We start from the raw sequence: 26,050 nt of genomic DNA on the forward strand, positions 1-26,050 counted from the left end.
TTATATATTTACATTGCAGGGAAGTGGTTCCTAAACTACAAGCGACCAAAAGATTTAATTAACCTTTTTCTCTAGAAATCTCTGTCCATTGATCATTTGCCTTTTTTCTACCCCATCTCTGTTCTTCCTTTCTAAGGCTGGAGGTACATGTGGAGCAGAATGAGGTACAGTGGACAGTATCACTTAGGGTGGAAAGGCCATAGCCCTGTGGTAGAGTGCATTAAAGACATCCACAACGGTTTCAAATGAGTCGGATTTCTATGAATCCAACCTATGGATTCCGCAGCCGAGTGGCATTTTCTGAGTTGTGCAGTTTCCATGGACCTGTGTACTGTCCCCCCCCCCCCTTGGGGGTGGGGGGATTTGTGCAAATTTACACTTGCTTGAATTCACTTCAGCATTACTGTGCATTAGTGTAAATGTGCAGTTGTGCAACTGGAACAAAATTCTCATACATCCCTACAGAAGACCCGATTCCATCAATATGCAGATGATGGAATGAAAGTTGTCTATCAATCCACGAAATACAGACCGAATGGATTTAACTAAATCCATACATCCCTAGAGCACATACTTTGCTTGCAGAAGGTCCCAGTCCCAGGTTCAGTCTCCAAGTAGAGCTGGGAAACATTCTCATCTGAAACCCTGGAGATCTGCTGCCAGTAAGTGCAAGAAACACTGAGCTAGGCATACCAATGCTCTCACTGGTGTAAAGCAACTTCCCATGTTTCAGATTTTTTATTGTTTCCCAATAGAGGGAATCCTAACCCCCACAAGTAGAAAATTAGCAACAGCTGGGCTAGAACTGTGGTATATTGAATGTCCTTTGGGGATACTGTAGTGGTCCAGTTTCCCCTCTAGTGTGGTTTAATCCTAGTGGATTTAGCTCTCTTCTCTCTGCGTGTGCATGTTGGAGTGAGTGGTAAATATTAGGGATGGGCAACATGCAATGCTTGAGCATGCTGATGTTCTCCAAATTCTTCCTCCAAATTCTTCCCTGTTTGACCACGTTAGCATTCTCAAACATGAGCTAAAGTGGAAAAATGTGGATTTGGGAGGGATTTGCACAAATGTACATTTTTGGAAGTGTGGATTTGTGCAAGTGTGCGCTTTCGAACATGAATGCAAGTTCAGGAAATTGCTAAAATGTCCCAAGAATTGCATTCCTGCTTGCATTTGTGTTTGTGCTCACTTTTCTCTATTAAGTACATATTTGTGCACATTTTTACTGAGACAAGCTGCATTGGAAAGCTCATAAAAATGCAGATTTCAGTACCCAACTCAGTCTTGGCTTGCTTAAACACCCGAGAGGTGCAAACTGGGTAAGTCCATAAAAAACTCATCGGACTGAATTTCTTGACCATCCCTAGTAGTAAACCTATATGAGCTGCTCTGCCTTGCTACAACATTGTTTCTATGTGTTGTATCTAACAAAAAAGGAAGCTGTTCATGGACCTTCCTTTCTCTTCTAAGAACAGAACCTATCATGGCATGGAAGCTTGAGTGAGTATTCTACCCTGAGCACCCACAAGCAAAGAGGAAATATTCTAAGAAACTTTCTCCTTTATGCACTAACTTTCTACATGTAGGAACATTCCTGAATGATATACCCCACTTCTGGAAATATCATCCATTCTCCCACCTCTTGTGTATGTGTTTGCAAGGAGAGTTAGGTCTATCACCCCTAAGGTGATAGAATGGATTGTACCACTGCAGACTGCAGGTGGGGGATACCATTTTTGAATGTTTCCTTGTTTAAAACAAACAACCTCCCCCCCCCCAGAAAGTAGGAAGAAAACAAGCTCATGCATCAAGGAGAAAGATTATATGCCAGACTTTTATGTAGGGTGTTTGGTTGTTTTTTGCTTGTGCGGAGGTTCTGACATTCAAAAGTGCAATACCCTCAGCTGCAGCCTGAAGTGGGATCATCCATTCCACCACCACAATTCTGCTGTGAATGTATAGCCCATGCTTGGGGAGATCTGGCCTTATTCTTTTTATAATGGGAGTTTGGGGCCTTGGGGTATTGGGATTGAATGTTACAACATGTGCACAGACTTATTAGGATCTCTCTGTCTTCTCCAGTAAGAGAAAGCAGCCTGTATATTTTTCTTCAATGTGCCCACCGCCACCTTTGACCCTACATAGCTGCTTTATTACTTCTAGCCCTGATAAAACTTTAATTGAAAAATCAATATGTACCCAAAAGGCCATGGTTGTTATCAACCATTTTTCAGTCTTCAAGGTCTTCTAAAGAATACTGGTTTGAAGTCAACATCTCACCATTCCCCTCAACCAAATATTGTTTATCGATTATGGAAGGCTAAGATAAAAGCTACATTTTGTTTCTTATTTGTGATCATGTGACCATTCCATGTTTGTATTGATGGGAGCTCCTACATTTTCTACAGAGAACTTGATTGTCTAACAGTTTGATAATAGACTAACATTGTTGGGGGTATTTTGTGGATTTTGGGAGGCATAACGATTTCTGGCTCTGACAGACATAATAAGTTAAGCTGCACTTTGCTTTCAGTTTAGGTTAGTCTGAAATAAACTTTTGAAAGTATTCCTTGTTTATTTAAGTTAGACCCAAAGGATAGGGATGGGTGAATTGACAATATTTGAGCTCGCCAAGTTTCTCTGAACGTCAGCTTGCTGCTTATCTTGCCTTGATTTGCATTTGAGATTGCTGATAGTTTTGTGTGAATAGAAAAATTGTGCATGACACTAAAATTGTGCGTTACACTAAAGTGTGGGTGATTTAAAATGTGTGCATTTTGAGAAAATTGTGCATTTTGAGAAAGTTCCATATTTTTCAAGTACACATTTGGTGAACATGAAGACAAGTTCAGGAATTTGCAAACATTTTTAGAGAAAATGCACTCCTGTTGGCATTCACATTCAACATTGCAAATGGGGCATTTTTGAATGACTTGCAAACTGAAATGGAATACTCATACATCTGTACCAAAGGCCATGGCCCAGCAATAGCTGCATGTACAGCAACCAGTGGAAATGTACATCCACAATGAAAGGTTTTGGTAAGGTCTGAATGAACATCACAGTGCAGAAGTGCGCTCAGATGCACAGCTGCACATTCAGAAGCCTCCTTCAGTGCATGGATTTCCCCTACTGCATCCAGAAGGTATAATTTATTTATGTACTGCATTTTAAGCCCACTTTTCAGACAATTATTGACTCCCGAAGTGGCTCAAGTCTACAACAAGAGAGAGAAACCAGTCCTGTCCATCAGGCTTACAAACTAAGATGATGAGACATATGAAAGAAGAGGGTGGAGGGAAAAGGAAGAGGAGGGAGATCTATTTTTCAAGGGCAAAACAAGATGATGAGCTTGAAGTGGGCATTTAAATTAGTGATATTGGAGGAAAGGAATCTGGTTGTGGGGTGGAGCTCAACGAGAATTTGTAGGCTCAGCTCCCCGGACTCTGTTCAGTCTTCCACCAGGTGGCCCAACACGGTGCACAATGAGTCAGTCCAGCTGATGGAATTTCTGTAAATTATAGTTTTGCGTACAAAGACATTTGCACCAATTACAGTAATAAATTGTGTGATTTGCACAAATTTTGGCCTAAATTGCATAATTTAGGCAGATTGCGGCTGTGATTTACATGCATTATGGCCATAATTTGCTCAAATTATAAAGTTTATGGCCATAATTTGTGCAAATTATGCAAATTTGTGCAATTTGTGGCCATAATTTGTGGAAATCTCTATTTGTACAAAGTATGGCCAAGACCAAAAAAGTGTATTTATTTATTTATGTATTTATTTATTTAAAACATTTGTATCCCACCCTATATCATTATAGTGGTATATCAGGGTGGCAGACAGATATCACCTATATCAGGGTGGCATACAGATGAAATCAATTTAAACAGTATAAAACAATAAATAATTTAAACAGCTAAAACATATTAAACCATGGACAAGCTAATACCAGTTAAAATCTGAAACAATAAAACAGTTAAAACAATGTGCTACCTTAGGGAATGCATTTAGCCCTCAAAGACTTTGGTAAAAAGCCATGTTTTTACTTGGTGCCGAAGTGAGACCAATATCTGTGCCAATCAGGCCTCCAAGGGGAGAGCCTTCCACAACTGGGGTGCCACAGCAGAGAAGGCCCTCTCCCCCATCCCACCACAGTGTAAAAGTGCATAAAATATCCCTGGAAGTTGGGGAAGCTGTGTGGCTCAGCTCGCAAAAGCAAGTTGAACCAGCCATTCTGTGGATCTGGTGAGCCCAAAGAGGGCCCAATTTCCTGGCGATGGACTTCCCTAATTTAAATGCACTTTAGACCAGGCTGATCTTCCCTCGGTGGTGTTTTGCATGAATAGCAACTGGTGACTCTTGTTCCGTTGGCCAATGGATGGAGCCAAAGCTCTCTTTCCCTATCCTTCTGCAGTCCCAGGCAACTGCCCATTGCAGTCAAGTGTCCTTTCTTACAGGGAGGGGAAAGTGAGCTAGGGGGCTACTTAGGCAGTGTCTAAGGAACAATATAGTCATACAGCTGCTTTCCATGATGGTATAGGAGCTTGGGCTGTGGGACTCAGTGGCCCTTCCCTGTAACACGCCCCCCTTGAAGAAATTCTTTCCACTTGCCTTATCTGCAGTTAGAGGATACATCAGTGCTGATTTTAGGGGTTACATTTAGAGTATTTGAAACCAGGGTTCAATTGCTGTTTTTTTTCCCCCAAATGTTTCATAGTTCCTTGTGTAAATATTTGCTTTTTAATTTATGTTGCCCTCACTCTGAATTGCCTTTAGCTTCCCTCTGTGATGCCATCCTGGAGCCAAATATTTGTTTGTTCGATGTTAATCCTCATTATACACAGATACATTTGTGGCAATGCATTTCTTATTCATAGTTAAAGCAGGAGGGTAGAATTCGCTTTCAGAAGTGCAAATAAGAGTGGCTATGTATCCTCTTCTATTGTGGTCAGTCCTCAATTTCAAGGGCTGCCAGAGAGAGGACTGTCTTCTATTTTGAAGGTGTCTTCTGTTTGAAGGGCTATCCAGTCCAAGTTCAGTTTAAAGATAAAGAACCATCTGAAGGAAGAGCTGGGCCTTGAAATTCTCCATCAATAGCACCTGGACAGGAGACTGAGCAAGGCAAACAGGTCACCTGGTTACAGTTTTCCACACTACGATGAAATGTACTGAATTTGGCATGGGACAGAAACGGCCTTGGTCGCTTTGGTGGAGGATATGAGGAAGGCTCTGGATAGGGGTGAATGCTCCTTCCTTGTTCTCCTCAACTTCTCAGTGGCTTTTGATACCATTGACCATGGTATCCTCCTGGACTGCCTGGAGCGGATGGGCATAGGAGACATCGAATTATGGTGGTTCTGGTCCTTCCTCTCTGGCAGGTACCAGAGAGTGGCACTGGGAGAGGAGGTTTTGGACCCGTGGCCGCCCACTTGTGGGGTGCCACGGGGTTCCATCCTCTCCCTGATGCTATTTAACATCTATGTGAAGCCGCTGGGGGCTATCATCAGGAGGTTTGGGGTGCGGTGTCATCAATATGCGGATGACACGCAGATCTTCACCAAGGTTGGCTGTAGAATCCCTGTCCAAATGTCTGGAGATGGTGATTGGCTGGATGGGGAGGAATAAGCTGAACCTGAACCCTGACAAGACCGGAGTACTTTTAGTGGGAGACAAGAGATGGTTGGGGGATTTCGACCTGATGTTGAATGGGGTACGGCTAGGGATGGAGGAGAATTCCGCTACGCATTTCAGTGAGGACAAATGCACTGGCATTCAGCCCCCCAAAACCCATGGCAGAATGGCCTCCCACCCTCCGCCACCTGGCGGAATCCCCCCGTAATGAAACTTACCTGGGGCTCTGGCACTGCCGCTGCTGGCGGCAGCGGCGGCTGGTCTTTTGGCTGGCTGCTGCAGCCGCCATTTGCGTCCTGCCAAGCTGCCGTGATAGGCTATGCAATATTTACGTAGCCTATCACGGCCAAGAGGAGGAACACAAATGGCGGCCGCTACGCCATTTGCGCTGCTGCTCTTTCCGTGATAGGCTACGTAAGTATTTATGTAGCCTATCACGGTAAAGGCAGCCACGCAAATGGCGGCCACTACACCATTTGCATGGCTGCCTTTTTTTTTTTTCATTTCTATACCACCCAATAGCCAAAGCTCTCTGGGCGGTTCACAGCCTTTACCGTGATAGGCTATGTAAATACTTAACGTAGCCTATCACGGAAAGACCAGCGGCGCAAACAGCGTAGCGGCTGCCATTTGCGTGCCTGCTCTTTGCCGTGATAGGCTAGGTAAATACTTACATAGCCTATCATGGCAGCTTGGCAGGATGCAAATGGCGGCTGCTATGGCGGCCGCCATTTGCATCTGCAGCAGCCCGGCTGCGGACGGAACTCTGGCTGCGGACGGCCTTGGCTGGTGGCTCCGCAGAGCTGCTGTGGAGCGGAGCTGGCCAGGGAGGATTCCGGGGGGAGGGACGGAGTGCCTCCCCCCCCACCGCAAATCACATCAGCGAAAAGGTAAGTGACTTTCGTACATCCCTAGGTATGGCTACCCTTGAAAGACCAGGTTCGCAGCCTGGGGGTCATTTTGGACTCCCAGCTGTCCATGGAGGCTCAGGTGTCAGCTGTGAGCTGGACAGCACTGTGCCAACTCCATCTGATACAGAAGCTGTGCCCCTACCTTCCCAACCATCTGCTCCCATCAGTAGTACATGCCCTGGTTTCCTCTCGTTTAGACTACTGTAATGTGCTCTATGTGGGGTTACCCTTGAAGACGGTCAGAAGCTGCAGCTGGTGCAGAATGTGGTGACTTGCCTGATTAAAGGCAGCCGCTGGCGTGATCACATCACTCTGGTGCTGAAGGAGTTGCACCCGCTACCAGTTGTTTTCCGGGTGTTGGTTTTGACCTTTAAAATTCAAGGTGTTGGTTTTGACCTTTAAAACCCTATATGGTTCCGGTCCAGCCTATCTCAAGGGGCACCTCTAGCAACACCAGATGGGCTGCTTAACAAGATCAGCCTTGGATGGTTTCCTCTCTGTCCCATCAGCCGGGACAGCTAGGCTGGTGAGGACGAGGGAGAGGGCCTTCTCTGTGTTGGCCCCCACTCTGTGGAACTCCCTCCCTAGGGAACTCCACCATGTCTCCTCTTTAATGAGCTTCCACCATGCATTGAAAACTTGGTTGTTTAGGCAGGCATTTGGGGGTGGGTTAGGGTATTTTTAAATGATGTTTTAATGTGTAATTTTACTGTTTTGAATTGTACTGTTGTACATCATCCAGAGTGGCCGGGTGACCAGCCAGATGGGTGATTAAGAAATTTAATTAATAAATAAATACAATATTTATATTTAAATTATAATAATTATTTCTAAATTTTCATGTGTACAAACACATTTGCATCTGCACATTATATGCAAATTACTGTCATTTTTGTCATCTTTTTTGGCAATTCATAAGTGGCCAGCCTAAAGTGCTTTTGGGATGGGTGGGTGGGTGGGTGGGTTTGGCTTTTTCCTGATCTTTTATCCATGGTTAAGAGGGGGCAGTATTACATCTGCACTGGTCCTTAGGTTCATGCATATACATCATACATCATTTCATTGCAGAAGCTACTGTATATTGAATAATACCATTGGTCCATATAGTCCAGTATTGACTTTTCGGAGAGGCAGCAGCAATTCTTGGTCTCAGGCAGAGGTATCTGACCACCTGGTATCTGACCTTTTCATTAGGGATGTCAGAGCATTTTGCCACGAATCTCGGGGAGGCCGAATGCCAGTGCATTTGGCCCCCCGAAATCGGTGGCGAAACGGTCTGCCACCCCTCCACCCCCCCAGGATGGGACTTACCTTGGGCGAATCCTCCTGGCGGTGGCGGCTCCGGCAGCAGCAGCGGCCAGTCTTCCAACCAGCTGCCGCCGCCGCCATTTCCAGTAAAAAAACCCAAAAAACAAAAAAACCTGATAGGCTGCGTAAAGATTTACGTAGCCTATCACGGCTAGATTTTTAAAAAATACCGTGATAGGCTACGTAAATGTTTACGAAGCCTATGATGGCTGATTTAAAAGAGAAAAAAAACCCGTGCGTACGCAAATGGTGGCGCCCATGGGCGCCGCCATTTGCGTACGCGTGGTTTTTTTTTCTTTTAGATCAGCCATGATAGGCTACGTAAACGTTTATGTAGCCTATCACGGCTGACTGCAGGGACGCAAATGGTGGCGGCTATGGCCGCCGCCATTTGTGGACCCGGCTGGCCAGGATTCGGGGGGGAGGGACGGAGCGCCTCCCCCGTGGCAAGAATTTTTGGGGGGGAGGGACAGGGCGCCTCCCCCCCAGCCAGAATTTCGGGGGGAGGGACGGAGCACCTCCCCCCCCATGAATCAATTTTGTAAGAAGGTAAGTGACTTTTGTACATCCCTACTTTTCATCTAGAGATACCATGGGTTGGACCTAGGGATGGTGCGGGCACCTGACTGGGTCCGGGAGTCTGTCGGGCTCCCCCCCCACCCATGCCCCTGGACCATGCCCACTGAGCCTCTGGCCTCACTTGCCCCCCGCTCGTGCTCTCCCGAATGTTTCCCACACTCACCCACACCCGTATACAAGCACCTGTGATTTACACCTCTAATATTGCCCATTTCTGCCTCTAATCTTGCATATTTCAACCTTTCCCAGCCCACATTTGCACATATTTAAATATGCACACTTTTAAAGACCTCCTTTTTCGTAAAAGAAGCTAAGGAAAATGGTGCACTGTCTCAGATGGGATCGAAGGTGAGTGCGGGCAGCTCTGTGAGCTTGGTGAGGCTTAAGCGTGGGTCTGGGGGGGGGCTTGAGCGGGGGCATGCTTTAGCGGGCTTCTGCCCAAACTGGATGGCGGAGGGTCCCCAGTTGGAGGTCCCCAGTTGGACCGCAGACCTTCTGCATGCAAAGCTGGTGCTCTACCACTCAACTTTGGCCCCTCCTCATAAGCAAGGGTTTGCTTGCATGAATACTCAGTAAGACTTGACCTCCTTGAGGTCCTTCAACTTCCACCTTGATGCTTGGTCTGCCTCCTTCCCATTCCAAATGTAAGCTTTTTTGTTATTCTTTCAAGAGGAAAAGTGTGAATTTAGGTGCACATTTTTTGAAACTGCACACCCAACTGTGTACCATTGACTAAAGCATGAGCATGCCATTTCCGCCTCTCATCCCCAAATGCACATTTTTAAAGTGCATGTTTTCCTAACAAACACATCTTGTGAATGTGATCAGAAGCTTGGAAATATACAAGCTTTGCCTGAAAAATACATTCACATTGCATTCAGGGTTGGGGGCAAGTTGTGATGTTTAACGAACTGAAACAAAATTCTCGTACATCCTTAGTCCAGATCTCCCACCACAATGAAATCTATTGAAATACAATGGCAGGATTCCACACATTTACCTGAGTAACACTGACTGACAAGACTTTAAGCAATCTTAGTAAGAGATGTATGTGCCTCTGTGAATCAGCTGCTGTTGCTCATGATGGGCTTCAAGGGGCCAGCAGTGAAGCCATCCCTGTTTCTTTTGCTGGGTGTAGGTAAGGATGGGTGAATAAGTGATGTTCAAGATTGCTAGGATTCTCTAAACATCATCTCACTGCTTGTCTCATGCCTGATTCCTGTGTGCATTTGTGATCACTGCTCACTCTGTGCAAATGGGAGAATTGTGCAAATGAAGCAGTGATGTCACATGAAATTCTCACAAATATCCCCAAAGTTGCACAGATTTCCTAATTGGTGCAAATTTCCCCCAGTGACTAAAGTGGGGCTGATTCAGTCTACATGGAACGTTGCGCAAATTAGGAAATTTGCACAAAATTGAACGGAGAAAGTTGCGCAAGTCGAATGTGAGCACATCTCCAGCAATTTGCAAACATTTTCGTCAGACATGTGCTCGTGCTCACATTCACATTCGGGGCTTTGAACAGTGCACGCTTGCATGATTTCTGAGCAAAAACAAAATTCTCATTCATCCCTAGGTACAGGGAGTCAGTTCTCTGAGCTAGCTTGTTCAATAGTGTAAATAACCAGCACACAAGGCAGACTTAGTCTGCCATTCACCACTGAAAAGTAGGCTAAGAGCAGCCCTATTGTATAACTGGCACAAGTCCTTTTTTTTGCGTAGCTTGTCATTAGGGATCTTCCTTTTCAATTACAATGAGTTTAAATGCATTAAGTGCAATTTTCTTCCAGTTAGCCATTGGGGTTTATTAAGCTTGATTTCTGTGTACTTTAACTGAAGACTTGCATCAGTATGCCATTAACTCAATTTATATTAGGAAAGCATTTAAGCTTTGTTAAACCATTTCCAAAAATGCTCATTTGAAGATCTGGAAACCGGGGAGGGGGGATCCTATTTGTCTTGTAATGGGGGCACTTTTGTACTGTGCCATTGGCTGTCTGGCTTTACACTGCTTTATACTACTGTACATTTTGTTCATGAAGCTGTCACTGGGAAATGTTGCAATTGATTTTAATTTGTTTAGGAAATATACGATGGTGCATACAACTCTTAGCGTCCTTAGTCCAAAGACTCATAATTGAACGTCCAGGTTCCCAGGAAACCTCGTCTTTTAGTTCCTGGTGTGTTTTATTCTGCTGTAGCTAGCTTTGTCAACTAGCAGATCATAAATCTTATTTATTTTTACCTTGGAAATGGCAGGGTTTCCTCTAAAAAGGTACACCAGAAAATGGCACATATACAATGAATGGATGGCATTTTCTTGTGCAAGATAACTCACAAAGAGCTCCATCCAACCCTTTTCACATGGCATCTCTGCATTTAGTAGGGTAACCTGACACATTCCTCCAAAAGAGGAACTACATCACTAAAAAAGAGGACACTGATTTGCATAAAATGTTCATATGCTAATTTAGAGGCATCGGTGAAAGTATAGACATGTTTATTATAATTTAAATAGAGATACTACACATTGCTCCATACTTGGTACAACGGTGAGCAGGTCACATGTCTGCTTACTTAGTTTTCTGGCAACCTCAAGGCCTCTGCTCTCCTTTCTTATGGTTCTGTATGGCTCTTTCTCTTTAAACCAGATTTGGATTAGACTAGCCTTCTCATTGGCCATGCTGGCTTGGAATGATAGGAGTTGCACCTGGAGGGGAGATGTGTTTCAGGAGAAGTTTCAATGCAGCTTGGGTTCTGCAGTGTTAAGGCTGGAGGTTGGGGAAAGCTGGATTAGGCAGCTTTTCAAATAGAGGATGCCTTCAAACAGAGAGCTGCCCTCTGTAAAGGAGAAGACATCCCCCCCGCCAGCATTTAGTGAATGTCTGGAAGTGGGGTGGATTATGCCTCCAACCTCCAGTTGTTCAGGATCTACACACACATATACCCTCTTTTCTATGCCAGGAAAGGGTTGTCCTGTTTACCCAGCTTTTTGTGTTTAATTTAATTTTGATGTACTATTGGGATTTTGTTGCTCACTTTGGTGACTGTTCTGGCTTTACGTATTGCAGAGGTGGGGAAATTCAGGCCGGGGGGGGGACTAAATCTGGCCCTTTTATGGTCCCAATCCAGCCCTCTGGGATTTCCCAGAAGACCATGCACCCTTCCCCTGTCCCCATTGCCTTTCCCCCAACCACTAATTGTTTGGTGGTTTGGTGGCTTTTTCACCATTCTAAAACCTTGAAATGCCTCTCCTAAAACTGAGTTACTGGCAGTATGAGTTTTATGCTACAATTAGGCATGTTGTGAGAGTCTGCGGGGGGTGGGGGTGCAGTCTGGCAGACCCCCCCTCGCCTACCATCCTAAACCCCACTCGCCGAACTGGGGCACTCGCAGACATGCTCAGTGAGCACCCCGCAGCTTGGTGAGCACCTGGCAGCTTCCTTTCCTCCCTAACGAGCCACCATTGTGTGCATCAATGACAGTTCTGGCGCTTTGGGGAGGTAATGTTGTGTACTTGCCAGGCTGCAGTGAAGCTCATGCCGTGCCGCAAGCAGGAGTGGGTGATGGCAGTGGCTCGGCAAGCACCCAAGAAAGCTGGGCATGGATGAGTCCACCCATCCCTAACTACAACATGCTGGCATTTTTGTGTATTTTTGGTCCCACCCCTTACACTTTTGTTCCTACCTGTTTTTTCCCCCACCTCTCTCACCACTGGAATGTGGACACTTGAGAGGTTCCCCAGAATTGAATTTGTTGTTTGGGATGAAAGAGAGCCCTCATCCCTGACATATCGGCTGCTGAAATATTTTAATTCACAGTGCAATGCAATGTTATGCTGTACATTTCTCTTAGTCTTCCCCCTCACCCCCACCCTCTGGCAAATTGTGGGGATTGGGGCAAAATGAAAAGTCCTGCACAAAAGACTGGGGAAGAGGGGGAATTTTGAAGAAATGTCTTATTGGAGGACAGGGTTTGCCCTCACGGTCACATAGGTGTTCAAGGATGTGCTGCTAGGCCAAAAACCTCTGTGTGGAAAGCCCTGCACTGCTGCGAGGATGCACGGAGCATTTTAAAAGAGGTTAAAGACACCTTGTACACATAGAGTGTGATCATTTGCATATTTTGACCAAAAAAAATCCCACAACTCCCAGCATGCCCCAGCCAGCCACTGTCTTTGAAATTCCCCCTGTGGAGACTGGCCATCACAGAGGGCCTTAACACTAAGGATTCTGGGTCTGATTCTGAATCAGAGAGGGCTGATGTAGACTCCAGTAATGTAGTGGAAACCTCAAGGCCTGGGAACCTGGCACAGCCTGACTCTGCAAATGATTACATGACAAGGGGGAGTGCAACTTCAGTTCTGGCCTGGCTGCCGCATAAGACTTCTTGTCACACTCATGACTTAGGTCCCAAGACAGTGGGAACTGCAGAACGAGAGGATTCCGAGGAAGAGGGGGAATCGAGGATGTCACCCAGGGTGAGATGTCAAATCAAGAGGGGGGAGCAGCAGCATCACCTGTGGTGTTGTCTGCGGTTATGAAACGGTGATCAGAAGAGGGGCATTAACTAGGCCTTCCCTGGTATTTAAAGTAGGCCCTAGCTGGCAAGACCTCATGGAGATCAGCGTCTTATATGCTTGGATATCTACCAGGTCTGAATTTTCATCACTCTATGAACTCTTCTTTATGATAATTTGGTAGTGAGTTTATTTATGCCAGATGTTGTTGTTTTTTGCCAGGAGCTGCAATGCTGACCAGATCTTAGCTTAAGGTTCTCTTTCCAGAGTCAAGTTGAGGGGCCCTTGCTGGGAAGAAGCCAGCTGTTTGCGATGTGGAGTTCACATACTGTGAGCTTTTTCACAATTCCTTGGAATGCGCATCTGTGTAACCTGATCTATGGAAATAAAAGCCTGAAGGCAAAAATGACTCTTTTGTTAAACTGCTTTAGGAGATGGGGGGGGGCAGCTCTGACACCCCCTCGCTGTGGAAGAGGCAGCAAAAGAAGATGTCTCTTTTGCAGGAGGTGATGCATTTCATGAAACTAGGGGGCAGGTTATGCACAGCAGTAGGGCAATGGTATATTTGTATTTTCATCTCCTGGTTCTATGCTTTGAAGATGATGGTTTTTGAAGTTGTTTAGACTTCAATCCTATACATGAACACCTGAGAGTAAGTTCCCATTAAACTCATGTTGCTTACTTCTGAGGAGACAAGTACAGGATTGCAGTGTTACTATGGTGGGCATATGTCCTACATCACCAAGCACGGCCCGCTATTTCAAGGGTTCCTGTACTGGAAGGGCTCGCCAGCCCAGCTCTAGTTTAAAGTTACCCTAAGATAAGAAGAGAAAGCAGAGGCCTTGAAGTTACCCATCCACACACAGTGAGCAACTGGACAGCAGACTGGAGAGGCACACAGGTCACCTGGTCATAGTCTTCCCCACTACTGCGAGACATCTTACATTTCTATTAAAATTATAGTCATTATGTCTGAATTTGCACCTGGATCTGTAAACTAGCATATGCAAATGTTATGCACATCTCTGTCCTCTTTTGACCTCTTTTTGGGGCAATGCATAAGTGGCAGCCTTCACTGTCAATGACTTCTTAAGCTGCCATGCCTGAATCTCACTTATGGTAGAAAGGTGGCATTTTTAAAATACCACTTTGAGGTTGTATTTTGAGATGCAATGAATATGAACTTGAGCACACTCCGGGAGAGAGCGAAGGACAGGAAGGCCTGGCATGCTATGGTCCATGGAGTCACGAAGAGTCGGACACGACTTAACGACTGAACAACAACAACCTTGCACATTCCTAGGCTCTATTCAGACCTTTAACCGAACATGGGGAGGACAGGAACATGGGCTGTAGGTGTGATTTCAATTCCTCCTTCTTTCCTTCAATAAATAAAGATACGTTGTGTGAAAACATGCATTTTTCTCAGGCTTGAAATGGACTACTCACCTATAGCAAGTTCAGAATTGATTACAGATGCCAAATAGAATTTCAAAGGTTGGTTCTCCCCCGTCCCCCATTTTTATTATGCTACTCATTACTAACCTTGAGGGCAGACTGGTTATTACATATTCACGTGTGTGTGTGAGAGAGTAATTTTGGAAGTCTTAATTGGAAGGCAGATCTGTCTATTTACCTAATTCATTTTTACTGCTGGGAGCACATATGATGAGCTTTTAGTTTAGAAGACTCTGAATGTTGAGTTATGTTGTAGGTTAGACAAGGCTCCTGTACCTTTAATTGGGTCCCAGGGCAGGGTCTGAAGGCACATGAGGATGAGGCAGCCACCTTGCTGAAGCTAAGCAGGGCGGCGTCTGGTCCGTGCTTGGAGGGGAGACCACCGGGGAACCACATGTTGCCTCCTTGAGTTCCATGATGGAAGAAAGGTGAGATATAAATATAATAAAATAAATTTATTTATTTATGTGTGAGAATCGACTGTTTCAGTAAATCAGTGCAATGGTGGATTTGTGTAACGAAAACAAAAACAAAGAAACAAACAGGTACCCACACCTCAGAATTTATGTCTATTTCCTCTCCAGAATATTTAGCATTTGTTTCACACTGTCCACGTGCTCAAAGTATTTGACATGTGTTATCTCACTGAGTACTCCTTAAGGACTACTCAATGTTAGTCCTTACCCTATAAGGTAAATTAGTATTATTGATCTCCATCTTGTAGATCCAGAGAGGTTGGGGCTAAAACCCTCACTGAGATGATAAACCTGTGAATAGGGAGTTCCACTTTGGACTGAAGGTGCAGGTTCCTACATATATAGAGAGAAAGCTAGAAGTTCTGAAAAAACCTAGGGTAGAACCCTTCTCCCATGCAGGGCATTTTTTTTTTTAATGGGAAAGGATGTGATACACACACACACACACACCAATCTGCAGTGGTCTATGCCAGATTTAGGTTGACCACTTCAGCAAGAACTAGGCCTGAGAGATGTGTGCTTATCTGAGGGCATTTCATGAGGTCATGGCTGTACTGAGATTTGAACTTGGAGTTCCTGACTCATATCTCACACTTTTAACCATTACACAGTATAATTTCTTGACATACTGATCCATGTTTTAATATACTTTTAAGCCTGCTGCCCAAAGGCCCTGATCCAACAGGGCAAACACACTAGCAAATGAGTATGCATACTAGGATGGCCAGATGTCCTCTTTTACAGGAGACTGTCCTCTATTTGAAGGGGCATTCCGTCCAATTCCAGTTTAAAGATTAAGAACCGTAAGAGCTGTAGGCCATCCACAGTTAGATCTGGACAGTTAGATCTGGACAGTTAGATCTGGACAGCAGGCCGAACAGGCAGGCGCACCAGTCACCTAGTCACAGTCTTCCACAGTATGGTCATATGCACTGTTTTTTCCTATGTAAATTATAATAATGATGTCTAAATTTGCATCTATATGTATACATTAGGATATGTAAATGTTACAGAAACCACTGTCTTCTTTGGCCCCGTTTTTTGATGATGTATTTTCGCCCTTTGGGAAATTCATAAGTGGCCACTGTAGTGCATACTTCCTATGGTCAAAAAGTCCAATCACAGTCCCAATTAGGATGTCTTAGGGCACAATCCTAACTAGATAGGCGGCCGCCTTCGACCTTGGAAACGACCCCCTATCCAAAGCAAGGCAGGAGAGGCACGTGGGGATTGTTCCTCTCTGACCGGGAGAGGAAGCTGCCATATGACACATTGGATGTGTTGTATGCACAGCTCTGCTCTCCCGGCCCCAGAATGCCACCCAGCCCCACCCCTTTTCAGTTGCTCCATGCTCCTCTTGCGAGCGTGGAGGATGGGGTTTCTCTGTGCAGCCTCTGAGGCAGCACGGACGAGGGGGGCGGTCGGTTTTCTGGGAACTGACCTCGAAGCGTGGGCTCCGAGGTCATTTCCCAGAAATGACCATATCTTATGGCCCGCTAGACAGTCTCTAGTGGCCATATGATTGCTCTCTCTGTGCCAATCATTTCTTTGGGTGGAGAGAGGGGGAACTGTATGGATGGATTCTATCCTCCCATTCTCCCTACCCCAAATAGATAATAAGGGCTATTCAAGTCAACCTGAGGAGGCTGTATTGGAACTGTCAACCCCAGGAAACATTTTTGTACAGGTGTTCCTCCCATTTGGATTGTGATATATGTATTCTGTTGAATGCTTTTACTATTGCAATAGTTTGTTTGCATTTCAGCCTACATTTCTAATTCTAAATTTTATGCATCAGGACTGATGCCTCCTGTAAAATATGCCCCACATTATTCAGTGGGCCTGCAATTTTTGACAATTTTTAAAAGTGACAATTTTTATCCCATTCCTGACATTCAGAGTGAGATCACAGCATTTCACCCGCACTCTCATTTGGCTTTGTGAGGTCATCATGCTGGCTACATGTAGGGGTGTTGGAGAAATCCACAACAGAACCAAATGAGTTTGGATCTTTATGAATCTGACCCATGGATGTCGCAGCCATGTCAACTGGATTCCACAGACTTGTGGACATTTTTTCTAGGGATGGCGGAGAATTTCTCCCCGAAACTTCGGGGGGCTGAGCGCCAACGTGTTCGGCCCCCCGAACAAGTTTCAGGGAGAAATCCTCCGACCCCCCCACCCCCCGCACGCCCCCCGGGATGGGACTTACCTTCACCGAATGTCCCTCCCGGTGGCGGGTCCGGCCGGCGGTTCGGCGGGTGTTTGAGCGGGGCGGGAGCGGCAGCCGGTCTTTCGACTGGCTGCCGCCGCAATTGCAATCAAAGAAAAAAAAAAACGCCCCCTGATAGGCTATGTGACAATTCACATAGCCTATCATGGCTAGATTTGCAAAGTCAGCCGTGATAGGCTACGTCAATCGTCACGTAGCCTATCACAGGTGACTTAAAAAAAAAAAAGCGCGTACGGATAATGGCGGCCCCCATAGGGAGCCGCCATTCCCGTTCCTTATTTGGTTGCTGTAGTCTACGTAAACATTTACGTAGACTACAGCGACTAAATAAGGAACGCGAATGGCGGCTCCCTATGGGGGCCGCCATTAGCGTACGCGCTTTTTTTTTTTTAAGTCACCTGTGATAGGCTACGTGATGATTGACGTAGCCTATCATGGCTGACTTTGCAGATCTAGCCGTGATAGGCTACGTGAATCGTCACGTAGCCTATCAGGGGGCGTTTTTTTTTAAAAAAAAAAACCTTCGCTTTCGCTGCCGGGCGAGGCGGGAAGCCTCCTCTCCGGCCTGAATTTCGGCCGGGGCGAGGTGGGAAGCCTCCCCCCCGGCCTGAATTTTGGCCGGGGCGAGGCAGGAAGCCTCCCCCCCGGCCTGAACTTCACGGGGGGAGCAGCGAAGCACCTCCCCCCCACCGCGAACGTCCTTCGACGACAGGTAAGGGACTTTCGTCCACCCCTAATTTTTTCTAATCTTTGGAAATGTTGCACAGATTTAGTCATAGAAAAATACGCACAAAACACTGGCCAAAAATGTGGATTTCCTCCATGGGCTATAGCACAAAAAATGAGCATTTGGGGGGAAATTGCACATTTTCCCCACAAGGATTTGCACAAATTTGCATTTGTGCAAATTCACATCTGCACAAATTTGGGAACTAAAAAAAATAAAATAAAATCCAATTCTGTTGATGGGTGGATAACAGAATGCAAGGTGCTTGACAATCCAAAACACACAAACACATTTTACACTATCCATACATCTCTAGCTATATTGTGTGATGTCATTACATGGACAACATGAGAGAACCTTTTCAGTGGTGGTGCCCAGTTCTGGACTGACCTCCCCAGAGAGGCTTGTCTGGTGTCTCCATTGTAGTCCTTTTGGCTCTAGGTGAAGATATTTTTATTTTTCCCAGTTTTTTTAGCCCTTCATTTTTTTAAAAAAAAAAGCGGTTAGCAGGTTTCTAAATTTTTGCACTGATGCTGGCTTTTATCTTGCTTATTACTTTGGTTTTATTCTGTTTTTAAATTATGGTGTTATATTATGTTTTACTATGTCATTGTATTTTATTTTTGTAAGCTTTGTCTTGCAAACCATCCAGGGAGCTTCAGCTAACGGGTGGTATAGAAATGTAATAAATAAAAAAAAACAACTGAAATAAATAAACATGATTCCTGATTGGTTCACTGATATAACCAGCAGGAAGAGAAATTCGTTTAAAAAAAATGCACCAAAGCAGTTCCTAAGAAGAGGTAAACTGTCCTGAAACTCACTTTTTTGTGCTTAAAATGTTCTACTATCTTCATGATGCATAGAGCTTGGGAGGAAGAAAAAGGATGTGTGTCCCCAAATGACAAACAGGATTTGGCAAACTGGCACCACAACCAGTAATTTTAACAAATGTGACTGATTTCTCCCACAATTAAAATCTACTTCAAAGCTTATTTTCCTGAATAGCTGCTTCCATTAATTTTACTCTAGATAATGATACAATTATACCTAATCATTGACAGAATTCAATATGTGAGACATCAGTTGCTTTGTTCACCGCTCAGGGAGCCCTGGTTTTTGGAACACTTCCATCCTGCATTTGCCAAGGGCGCCTCTCGAATCTCTGACATTTTGTATGACATTAGCCAAAGCTAATGCAACAAGGGTCCCTGGCATTTCTCCTGACAATACTAGTCCATCTAGTTGGTGTCAAGTCCAGAGTATGCAATCAGTTGCCTAATACCAGCATTTGGCATGTAAAGCAGTGATTCAGAGTGCACATTTAAAATAAAACTTTTTCTTTCTTTTATAGATGCAGGGACTAGTCCTTTGTGAAGTGATGTAATATGTTCAAGGAAGCAGCTTTGAGTCACAACTTATACAAATAAAAGTACATCTTCATTTTTATTTGCAACATGGGTGGGGCGTACCTTAATGATGGATGCTTTGCATCGATATGGATATACATCCCTGCTATCTTCTGTTAAAGACCAAAAAGTCTTTGCCTAACACTCCAGAGGTTCTGCTGTCAGTCAGTGTAGACAGTACTGGTTAAATATGTGCAAAACCCCAGGAGGAATAGTGTTTCTCTGGATCCAAGCAGAAACTCCATCTTCCTACTTGATTTTCAGCCAATTCTGCTTGCTCTGAGATTTCCTAAATACAGTCAGTTGCTCACAAGCTCTGAATATCAAGTCATTATTTCACTAGTATTCTCAGTGCAACTTGGGTTTTGTAGTGTTAAGGCTGCATAAAGAGCTGTTGACTTGACGTGCTTGTGTAAGCAATTGAAATGAATGGGACTGAAGTTAGACTAACATTGGATATATCCCATTGGATACAACTCAATGTTCCCAAAACTGGATATATAATTTTTGCTTGAGTAGGCATTTTCTAACTAGTTTTTTGCAACTTAATACGCATCCTAGCTTACATATGCACAATTTCTTGTTCAAAGTGTGAATTAGCTTGCTTTTATGGTACTAGCTGGTTGGTACCAAACATTCTCCTCTATTCTGTGCACTTGGCTTCATTGTGCAACAAGTTAACACTCCACCAACCCCTGCACCCCACCATAGTAGATCTGTGACTTTTAAAAACTTTTTGGAAACATATGGCTCTTTTAGCTGTGAACATGCACTTTTCTTTCCCAACTATGAAAATCCTCATTAATAGTTGCACGTGTTGCAAATTGAAGGAGCAGTTTGAATGTGAATGTCTGGGAATTTAGTCACAATGGGTTCCAGCAGTGATTATCAAATGTTTGAAGAGAGTATGTCATGTTTTCTATGCAAATTAGAAAATGTGGCATGTCTTCGCAGCTGTGTAAGGAACGCAGGAGACAGACAATTTCATCTATTGACTGTTTGAGCTTAATGGAAGCACATTTGACCCCTGGGAATCCTAAACACTGGCTGACAGGTATGGTGGTGATAGTTTCCAAACCCTATTGCAGGAAGCCATAAAGTCCAACTATTCTTCTCTTTCTTTTGTCTTTTGATCACTGCATTCTTCCTATAATGCTTACCACTTTAAAACGTCCTTCTTGTGTAACTTCACTGAAGTACCTTGTAAACTATAGATCAGCCTTCCCTGAAGCTCGTGCCCTCCAGATGTGTTTAACTACTACTCCCATCACTCCCAGCCACCACGGCATTGGCCATGCTGGCTGGAAATGCTGGACTGAGTAATCCAATACATCTGGAGGATGCTATGTTGGGGAAGTCTGCTATAGATGCTCTTGGCTCAAAGATGCCATGTTGAGGAAGACTGCTCTTGGCTCAAGATGCCATGTTGAGGAAGACTGCTCTTGGCTCAAGATGCCATGTTGGGGAACACTGCTATAGATGCTCTTGGCTCAAGATGCCATGTTGGGGAACACTGCTATAGATGCTCTTGGCTCAAGATGCCATGGTGGGGAAGACTGCTCTTGGCTCAAAGATGCCATGTTGGGGAAGACTGCTATAGATGCTCTTGGCTCAAGATGCCATGTTGAGTAAGACTGCTCTTGGCTCAAGATGCCATGTTGGGGAAGCCTGCTCTTGGCTCAAGATGCCATGTTGGGGAAGACTGCTATAGATGCTCTTGGCTCAAGATGCCATGTTGAGGAAGACTGCTCTTGGCTCAAGATGCCATGTTGGGGAAGCCTGCTCTTGGCTCAAAGATGCCATGTTGGGGAAGACTGCTATAGATGCTCTTGGCTCAAGATGCCATGTTGAGGAAGACTGCTCTTGGCTCAAGATGCCATGTTGGGGAAGACTGCTATAGATGCTCTTGGCTCAAGATGCCATGTTGGGGAAGCCTGCTCTTGGCTCAAGATGCCATGTTGGGGAAGCCTGCTCTTGGCTCAAGATGCCATGTTGAGGAAGACTGCTCTTGGCTCAAGATGCCATGTTGGGGAAGCCTGCTCTTGGCTCAAGATGCCATGTTGGGGAAGACTGCTATAGATGCTCTTGGCTCAAGATGCCATGTTGAGGAAGACTGCTCTTGGCTCAAGATGCCATGTTGGGGAAGCCTGCTCTTGGCTCAAGATGCCATGTTGGGGAAGACTGCTATAGATGCTCTTGGCTCAAGATGCCATGTTGAGAAAGACTGCTCTTGGCTCAAGATGCCATGTTGAGGAAGACTGCTCTTGGCTCAAGATTCCATGTTGAGGAAGACTGCTCTTGGCTCAAGATGCCATGTTGGGGAAGCCTGCTCTTGGCTCAAAGATGCCATGTTGGGGAAGACTGCTATAGATGCTCTTGGCTCAAGATGCCATGTTGAGGAAGACTGCTCTTGGCTCAAGATGCCATGTTGGGGAACACTGCTATAGATGCTCTTGGCTCAAGATGCCATGTTGGGGAACACTGCTATAGATGCTCTTGGCTCAAGATGCCATGGTGGGGAAGACTGCTCTTGGCTCAAAGATGCCATGTTGGGGAAGACTGCTATAGATGCTCTTGGCTCAAGATGCCATGTTGAGTAAGACTGCTCTTGGCTCAAGATGCCATGTTGGGGAAGCCTGCTCTTGGCTCAAGATGCCATGTTGGGGAAGACTGCTATAGATGCTCTTGGCTCAAGATGCCATGTTGAGGAAGACTGCTCTTGGCTCAAGATGCCATGTTGAGGAAGACTGCTCTTGGCTCAAGATGCCATGTTGGGGAAGCCTGCTCTTGGCTCAAGATGCCATGTTGAGGAAGACTGCTCTTGGCTCAAGATGCCATGTTGGGGAAGCGTGCACTTGGCTCAAGATGCCATGTTGGGGAAGACTGCTATAGATGCTCTTGGCTCAAGATGCCATGTTGAGGAAGACTGCTCTTGGCTCAAGATGCCATGTTGGGGAAGCCTGCTCTTGGCTCAAGATGCCATGTTGGGGAAGACTGCTATAGATGCTCTTGGCTCAAGATGCCATGTTGAGGAAGACTGCTCTTGGCTCAAGATGCCATGTTGAGGAAGACTGCTCTTGGCTCAAGATGCCATGTTGGGGAAGCCTGCTCTTGGCTCAAAGATGCCATGTTGGGGAAGACTGCTATAGATGCTCTTGGCTCAAGATGCCATGTTGAGGAAGACTGCTCTTGGCTCAAGATGCCATGTTGGGGAAGACTGCTATAGATGCTCTTGGCTCAAGATGCCATGTTGGGGAAGCCTGCTCTTGGCTCAAGATGCCATGTTGGGGAAGCCTGCTCTTGGCTCAAGATGCCATGTTGAGGAAGACTGCTCTTGGCTCAAGATGCCATGTTGGGGAAGCCTGCTCTTGGCTCAAGATGCCATGTTGGGGAAGACTGCTATAGATGCTCTTGGCTCAAGATGCCATGTTGAGGAAGACTGCTCTTGGCTCAAGATGCCATGTTGGGGAAGCCTGCTCTTGGCTCAAGATGCCATGTTGGGGAAGACTGCTATAGATGCTCTTGGCTCAAGATGCCATGTTGAGAAAGACTGCTCTTGGCTCAAGATGCCATGTTGAGGAAGACTGCTCTTGGCTCAAGATTCCATGTTGAGGAAGACTGCTCTTGGCTCAAGATGCCATGTTGGGGAAGCCTGCTCTTGGCTCAAAGATGCCATGTTGGGGAAGACTGCTATAGATGCTCTTGGCTCAAGATGCCATGTTGAGGAAGACTGCTCTTGGCTCAAGATGCCATGTTGGGGAAGACCGCTATAGATGCTCTTGGCTCAAGATGCCATGTTGGGGAAGACTGCTCTTGGCTCAAAGATGCCATGTTGGGGAAGACTGCTATAGATGCTCTTAGCTCAAGATGCCATGTTGAGTAAGACTGCTCTTGGCTCAAGATGCCATGTTGGGGAAGCCTGCTCTTGGCTCAAGATGCCATGTTGGGGAAGACTGCTATAGATGCTCTTGGCTCAAGATGCCATGTTGAGAAAGACTGGTCTTGGCTCAAGATGCCATGTTGAGGAAGACTGCTCTTGGCTCAAGATTCCATGTTGAGGAAGACTGCTCTTGGCTCAAGATGCCATGTTGGGGAAGCCTGCTCTTGGCTCAAAGATGCCATGTTGGGGAAGACTGCTATAGATGCTCTTGGCTCAAGATGCCATGTTGAGGAAGACTGCTCTTGGCTCAAGATGCCATGTTGGGGAAGACCGCTATAGATGCTCTTGGCTCAAGATGCCATGTTGGGGAAGACCGCTATAGATGCTCTTGGCTCAAGATGCCATGTTGGGGAAGACTGCTATAGATGCTCTTAGCTCAAGATGCCATGTTGAGTAAGACTGCTCTTGGCTCAAGATGCCATGTTGGGGAAGACTGCTATAGATGCTCTTGGCTCAAACCTTGGTTTTACTATCCAGAGGTAGTTGGTGGGAGGAGGGAGAAAAGTTTTGTGCTTTAATTTATGTCATTCCATCTGTTAGTAGAGTCTGATTCTCCATGTCATAGTTGTCTTAGTTAGTTAGTTAGTCTTCTCTTCAGGCTAACAAAGTAAAAGTCAGAGCTATATGCAAGAGGAAGCGTATTGGACATAGCCTTAAGAGACCATGATGACATATCTTATTATGTGGCCTTAGGCCAGATCTGTGTATATACCACACTAAAACAAAAAATGCACATCAAGGAGTCCTAATTCTGCACCAACAAAAGCTGCATACAGTTCTGTGACCTGCATAAATTATAGGAATTGAGTAGAGAAATGTATGAAAAATTTGTTTCGGTTTGGTTGTGATCAGGATTTACCCAGTTCACACCATATGGACTGAACATGGACTCAGTAAGGATGGACGGGAGCCTCCCCCCCTCGGGTTCTTCCAATGCCCGACCAGCTCCTGCTCAGTCGCGCCGCACCCATGTTTGAGCTTCCCACCGCTCAGCAAACTGCCCACACTAACTGGGGGCCTGTTCTTGAGCTCTGCAATTGCCATGGGGGGGATGGCGATCATGAAATTCCTGTAATCTTGCATATATGGGCTCTTTATGGCCCCATTTTGCTTATATCTAAAAATGAGCATTTTTGCAATCACCATCCCCCCCCCCCATGGAGATAGCTGAGCTCGAGAACAGGGTCTAGGTGAGTCTGGTTGGTTCACCAAGTGAGGGTGGGGGCTGGGCGAGCATGGCTTGGCACCATGGGTGGGGTGGGGGGATCATGCTGGGTTCCTGGACAGAATTGGGTGCCTGCACCATCCCTAGGACTCCTTTCATCTAGACTACTTTAATGCACTCCATGTGGGGTTACCCTTGAAGACAGTTCGGAAACTGCAGCTGGTGCAGAACGCGGTGGCTCACCTGATTAAAGGCAGCCACCAGCGTGAATCACATTACTCCGGTGCTGAAGGAGTTGTACTGGTTACCAGTTGTTTTCCAGGCCAAATTCAAGGTATTGGTTTTGACCTTAAAACCCTATATGGTTCCGGTCCAGCCTATCTCAAAGAGTGCCTCCAGCAACAACAGACAGGCCGCTCAACAAGATCAGCCTCGGATGGCCTTCTCTCTGTCCCATCAGCCAGGACAGCTAGGCTGGTGAGGATGAGGGAGAGGGCCTTCTCTGTGGTGGCCCCCATTCTGTGGAACTCCCTCTCTACTGAACTCTGCCATGCCCCCTCTTTAATGAGCTTCCACCATGCATTAAAAAATCTGCTTGTTCAGGCAGGCATTTGGGGTGGGTTAGGGTATTTTTAGAAATACTATGTTTTAATGTGGAATTTTATCATTTTAAACTGTTGTATTACTGTACATCGCCCAGAGTGGCCGGGTGACCAGCCAGATGGGTGATTAAGAAATTTAATAAATAAATAAATAAATAAAAAAATAGGGCTCAGTCACATTCTGCAAAACCCATAAATTTCAGATCTTGAAACATGAACTGTGGACCAAAATAGGAGAGAGAGAGAGAGAGAGAGAGAGAGAGAGAAAAGCGTTCCCCTAGTTGCCTCAGTGGTGTATTCGCTGACTCCCAAAAATGTGTTTGAAACATGCATACATTTGAAAAATGCATATGGAAAAAATGCATACTTCTGCAGAATGAACACAAATACACTTTAATAAATGGGAGAAGAATGCATTCATTTCAAAGATGTGTACAATTGATGCATACATTTGGGGGGGAAATACACATGGAAATACGCAGGGATTTTCATGCAAAAAGAAATAAAAATGTTCAAAATCTCCTACAGACTCATGTTGGACCTAGCTTTAAGATAGAATTCAGAGAACTTTGGTGAACTCAACTTCAGCCGGTTCACAGATCCCTGGAATTGAGCTATTTTACATCTTCTCTACTTTGAAAATATTTTGTTCAAGTATTTCATCCTATTCACAAGGGTATATTTGGACACTGAGATTTCCAGGAACCTGAACTCTCTGCTTCCACTTTCTGTACTTTCTGTCTACTTCTGTGGCAGGTAGACTCCTCTCCTTCAGGCATGTCTTCTTTTTCAACCCTCATTCTGAATCTGTAAGGTGGGAATAGCTGTGCAATACTATCCTTCAGAGGGTTGTTCTAAGATTATAAAACAGGGGCAGGCAGATGGTAGATCTCCAGATGTTTTGAACTCCAACTCCCATAAGCCCCTGCCATCATGGCCAATGGTCAGGAATGCTGGGAGATGAAACCCAAAGCATCTGGATATCTTCCCTTGGCTCGCCCCTGTTGTAAAACATGAAAGGTCGTAAAACACTTTGCATAAAAAGGGATTAAAATAATAAAAGAAATCAAAGGTAGT

General features: G+C 45.3%; 1 protein-coding gene across 1 annotated transcript in view; it reads left to right on the forward strand.

Moving 5' to 3' along the window:
• Positions 1 to 26,050, forward strand: part of DCC (DCC netrin 1 receptor) — a 1,145,836-nt gene that overhangs the window by 25,486 nt on the left and 1,094,300 nt on the right. The window contains exons 2-3 of the mRNA XM_084829640.1: positions 12,854 to 12,924; positions 13,395 to 13,498. Of these exons, the coding sequence (XP_084685766.1) occupies positions 12,854 to 12,924; positions 13,395 to 13,498 (175 nt within the window). The remainder of the gene's footprint in view (positions 1 to 12,853; positions 12,925 to 13,394; positions 13,499 to 26,050) is intronic.

Source organism: Heloderma suspectum, chromosome 2, assembly GCF_057233095.1.
Source record: "Heloderma suspectum isolate Gila_16-S chromosome 2, 16-S_ref, whole genome shotgun sequence".
NCBI lineage: Eukaryota > Metazoa > Chordata > Lepidosauria > Squamata > Helodermatidae > Heloderma > Heloderma suspectum.